Source organism: Alosa sapidissima, chromosome 14, assembly GCF_018492685.1.
Source record: "Alosa sapidissima isolate fAloSap1 chromosome 14, fAloSap1.pri, whole genome shotgun sequence".
Taxonomy (NCBI): domain Eukaryota; kingdom Metazoa; phylum Chordata; class Actinopteri; order Clupeiformes; family Clupeidae; genus Alosa; species Alosa sapidissima.
This window is the reverse complement of record NC_055970.1, coordinates 20,469,766-20,474,765: the sequence shown is the minus strand read 5'-3', so window position 1 is coordinate 20,474,765 and position 5,000 is coordinate 20,469,766. Positions and strand designations below refer to the sequence as shown.

Sequence of the window (5,000 nt, the reverse complement as noted above, 5' to 3'; positions counted from 1 at the left end):
TGTCTGTCTGTCTGTGGCACGCATATCTTATATATCCACCTTTCTTATGCAGCCCTTGCCACTTAATCTACTAAACCCCTCTTCTACTACACTTTTTACCCCCCCCCCCCCCCCATAAATGCACAAACAGGCTGACACCAGACATAACTATACAGTACCTATATGCACAGTAACTATATGCATGTGACGATAAACTTCCTTGTATCCTTGTATCCTTTTATCTCGCTGACCGTTTGTCAGACTGATTTCAAACTTGGCAGGTGTCTTGCTATTGGCATGAGTAAGTGCAGTGCCAAATTTGATGTTGTTTGAATAAGAAATGCAAAAGATATTGTTAAATATATCGGTAAAAGAAGCACATTGGCTTTCGCCGCTAGCCACTCCCCCTCCCACACAGCACTGTACTGTAAGCTACCAGTGAGGATAGAAGCAGGGCTTTGGCAGAGCTGGATCAGTGTAGGTTACACGGGTAAAAACTTAACATGTCTGACCTCAACAGTAAAGTGAACTCCGCGGATTTTGCAACAACACGCCAAGACACACAGGTATGCAGTGGCTCTTCAAAATGACGTATAAAATGATGTGCAATAAACGGACACTTCGAAATAGCCCAGGCTACTTTGGACTGTCTTTAGACTTTGAATAAGCAAACAACAGTTCCAACTGCAAGGTCCTAAATTAAAACGAGCGATGATGGTCCCGAATTAAAGAACGTCTCAGAATGGCACACATGCAAAGCATAACCAGCGACAAGCAACGAGTGGCAGACAGAGTGTGATGTCACTTATAGGCCACCAGACTGTTTTTGAGTCACACCGCTGCAAATTTCATATGATGCATCATTCCACAAAATGGTTTGTTTTCTCTATCATCAAGTTATTCAATAGGCTAAGCATATAGCCTTGACTCAAAACAACTGTTAGGATTATGTAATTTTGATTTGTAAAAAATGTCACATGTAGCCATGCTTAAATTCTGCTCACTTCACATGTATTATATTATTATATTATCTGTAGGCCTATTCATTATTGAATGCTTACCTGGAATTATGTTTTTCCCTATTCTATTTTTCAAGCAGGCCTACCTGCAGGCATGTAATTGGGCTACAGGAATAGCATGTTTGAACGGGCACTGCACTAGTTTCTATTGAAATCAAATTGAGTCGTTAAATAGGTTGTAGAGAGAGGGGGGGGGGGTGGAGATGAAGAGAGAGAGGGAGAGGGAGAGAGAGAGGGAGAGAGAGAAAGAGAGAGAGGGAGAGAGAGAGAGAGAGAGAGAGAGAGAGGAGAGAGAGAGAGAGAGAGAGAGAGAGAGAGAGGACCAGCCCCTTCGGTTAGCCTTTAGTTTTGTGGTTCACTCTCCCTTTTGACCCAGACTGACATTAACAAGCTGTACACAATTACTGCCCTTACTCCTGGCCTTAGGCTACCACTCACACTCACTTTACACATGTGTCTCTGTGTGTGTGTTATGTGGTTGCATGCTTGACACACACAGACACACACATGTGGTGAGTGTGAGTGGTAGCGCACACACGCACACGCACACGTGCGCCCGCGCACACACACACACACACACACACGCGCGCGCGTGCGCGCGCCCGCGCCCGCACACACACACACACACACACACACACACACACACACACACTAATGTAATCTTTCTGTCACTTTCTTTCTTTCTCTCTCATGAACACACATACACACACAGATTGTAAAACACCCCCGTGTACACACACTTTCTCTGTCACACATGCAGAAGTGAAAGGTCAGTAGTTCCAAGGCTTTTGTTGGAAAACACTTAGTATCCATTTCCAGATTGTTGACAGCCACATCAGCACATGTGTGAGCCGTTCCGCTGACAAGAAACGCAAACACTACCTGCCTCTCTGTGTACTCAGGTCAGTGGAAGCTACCACAGACAGGTTAACCCTAATTCGTCAGGGCCTGCCGCCAGCTGACCCAGAATCAGTAGGGGTCTTATGAGGAGAGTTGACAGTGGAGGGGAGAGTGATGCAGGGGAGGGGAATGTGTCTGACTTTCTCCTGAAAATACTGTTCAGAGGACAGAGAGAGAGAGAGAGAGAGAAGAGAGAGAGAGAGAACATTAAAGAAAGAGAGAGAACATTAAAGAGAGAGCTCAATGGATCTTTCGAAGATCAGTCAACGCAGAGAGTCATCTATGCAGCCTGATTCCCAGTGCCTGTGTATGACATAAGTGTTTGTATAACGAGTTAAAAGACATGTGGCTGACGATACTGATGATAGTGAATGAGCATCCATAAAATAAGGAAGATAACGCACTGCCCGTAACCCTCCATAAATAACCAGTATAGGCATCTGCACCATCCTGTGTAAAACCGAGATGCAGATACCAACAGCATAAAGCACAGGAAACAGACACAGGATATCACAGTGCTATCAAAGATAGGCTATATTTTTAGAAAACATGGCAATCTGTTTTACTGTTTCCTGTCAGGACATGGGGAAGATTTGTTTGTACTATTTTTACTGCAATGTACATTTCCAGTTGTCTAAAGTATGTTGCTCTTTAGTGCATGTTCTTCCTTCCAATGCCTCTTCAGAGCAGTGGGGTCTCAACCAAGGATCTCCTCCCTGGGCATGTAGTCTCGTCTCGTCTGTGGACATCTTTCTTCATAGCAAGACATTTCACACTCTCCATTCTAAAAATGCTCAGTGCTCATGTGCTTGATCTGCACAGTTAATCCATTTTTTTTCACTGATTCCAGTTCAAATGTGCCAAGGCTTTTGTGCCATATCATCTATAATCTTTTTTTTTTGCTGAGGGGTCTAAGCTTTGCAGTGACCTGGCATTGGAAGAACATCAGTGTAGTGGTTTTCAGCTGTAGCAGTGTAACATGTGACCAGTGGTTCCAAATCCACGCTCTTTCGAATTGCATGTAAGGAATCTGTCTAGTGGGTTAGATGGGAAGCACATCTATTTACTCCTTGAATGCCCCAGGAGCCTAACTGTCTGACCATCATAACTTTATTCTAGATTGAGTTTCAGGTAAAAGGCCAATTATATATTGAGTCCAATACTCATGCCATTGTGCATGAGTGTAGTGGACACAATATTTGACATTTGATTTGTCTTTGTTATAAAGCATTTCTGTGTGCCAGAAAGCATTAGAGAATGTTTTAAAACCTCAGTTGTATTGTTAACTCAAATAGTGGATAATTGCAAAAACTTATTTTATTTCTTAACTGTGACATCTCCTTAGCCTAAAATGACTGGCTGGGTTGGAAATGAGGGTCATTTCGGCTTCACCCCTCCCTCCTCTCTGCAGTGCCTTCCCTTCTTCCCTCCCTCCCTCCACAAGCCCATAATGGACAGATTAAACCAGCGAGTCATCTGTGTCCAATCACCACAGTCTCCTCACAGCGTCAGACATTATTATCCATTTAATTAGAGAGAGAGAGAGAGAGAGAGAGAGAGAGAGAGAGAGAGAGGGAGAGAGAGAGAGAGAGAGAGAGAGAGAGAGGAGAGAGAGAGAGAGAGAGAGAGAGAGAGAGAGAGAGAAAGTTGATGGACAGAGAGAGTGACCGAGACACAAAGAGAGAGGTACAGGAAAGAGAGAATGAGAGAGAGGAAGGCAGACAGGGAGAAGAGAGAGAAAGGGATGAGGGGAAAGAGTGTGAGAAAAGCAGAGGAAATGAAAAGAAGAGGTCAAAGGAGAGGAGTGATTTAAGGGTGCTGTGTGGGTTTCTGGAGCTGAATGAAAGCACCTTGTCGTCCTGTGGGGAAGCGCTTGAAGGAGACTCGCCATGCTAAATGGCCCGTGACAAGAACATGTGATGTACTGGGGCTCAGCACGTCATGTTTCATCTACCTTTTCCTTCTGTTCCACACAGCTTTCTCTTTCTTTCTTTCTTTCTTTCTTTCTTTCTTTCTTTCTTTTTCTGTCTGTCTCTTTCTTTTTCTCTTTCCCCTTTCTCACCCTTTACGTGTATTTGTGTGTGAGAATGTGTGTGTATGTGAGTGAGTGTGTATGTGAGTGAGTGTGTGGATGAGTGAGTGTGTGTGTGTGTGTGTGTGTGTATGTGTATGTGTGTGTGTGTGTGTGTGTGTGTGTGTGTGTGTGTGTGTGTGTATGTGTGTGTGTATGTGTGTGTGTGTGTGTGTTTTGGAGAGTGTGAGAGAGAGGGTGTATGCCCTGTTCTGTCTGGTAGTGTTTGAGCTTGCGTGATGCTTTCTGTCTTCCAGATGACAATTTCCTCTCTGTAGTTCTGTAATCCTGTGCCTAATGCCTGGAACATGTGCTCTCTGCAGTGAGTGATGTCCACACCATTGCCGTCTCCTCTCCAGAACAGCGCTGGGAAACACGGAGAGGGGGAAGAGAAGGGGGAGAAGAAAGAGAAAGGGAGAGTAAAATAGAAAGAAAGAATGAGAAAAACATGCTTGTTTGTTTTTGTAGTTCTTCATTGCGTGAGAGTTTACATATGTTCAGGCAAAGATGTATTGCTATACATTGCTGTACATACTGTTTCAATGAATATTAAATTGAATTTCCTCCTGAGAGAGAGAGAGAGACAGGTGAAGGCTGAGAACTCCCCCTGCTGGTAGAGCAGGTGAAGGACAGAGACTTCAAAAGAGATAGTGAGGTTGGCTGTGGTTTGGAAATGTGCTATAAGGAGTCCCCCAAAGATGTAGACAGACACAAAATTATGTTCCTGTTAAAAAGATCCCTGTTGACAATGACACATAACACATATCATTAACACATATGTGATGATGGAATACTGAGTGACTAAATGCAGCAGTAAGGTTTTGGATGTTATAGTGTGTACACTAACTACCCTGTTCTGTTCCTTTCCAACTATATCCTCCAAAAGTCTTACCATGTTTTACACATGTCGGCAGACCTGTGGAAACAGCATGCATTTTCCATCAGCAACCTTCCTATAATCCTCAACTCTGACTCTCTTCCAGGAGGAAATGCTGTGAGGGCTTTCGTTTCGTCATGGGCCAGTGCATACC

General features: G+C 44.0%; 1 protein-coding gene and 1 long non-coding RNA gene across 3 annotated transcripts in view; one reads left to right on the top strand and one right to left on the bottom strand.

The window, feature by feature from the left end:
• Window positions 1-5,000, bottom strand: part of LOC121682165 — a 19,965-nt gene that overhangs the window by 3,416 nt on the left and 11,549 nt on the right. The gene's annotated exons all lie outside the window — the stretch shown is intronic.
• Window positions 1-5,000, top strand: part of LOC121682164 (collagen and calcium-binding EGF domain-containing protein 1-like) — a 33,316-nt gene that overhangs the window by 19,310 nt on the left and 9,006 nt on the right. For both annotated transcript variants that reach the window (XM_042062207.1, XM_042062208.1), the window contains exon 3: window positions 4,953-5,000. This exon is cut by the window's right edge and continues 5 nt beyond it. In XM_042062207.1, coding sequence (XP_041918141.1) covers window positions 4,953-5,000 — 48 coding nt within the window. The remainder of the gene's footprint in view (window positions 1-4,952) is intronic.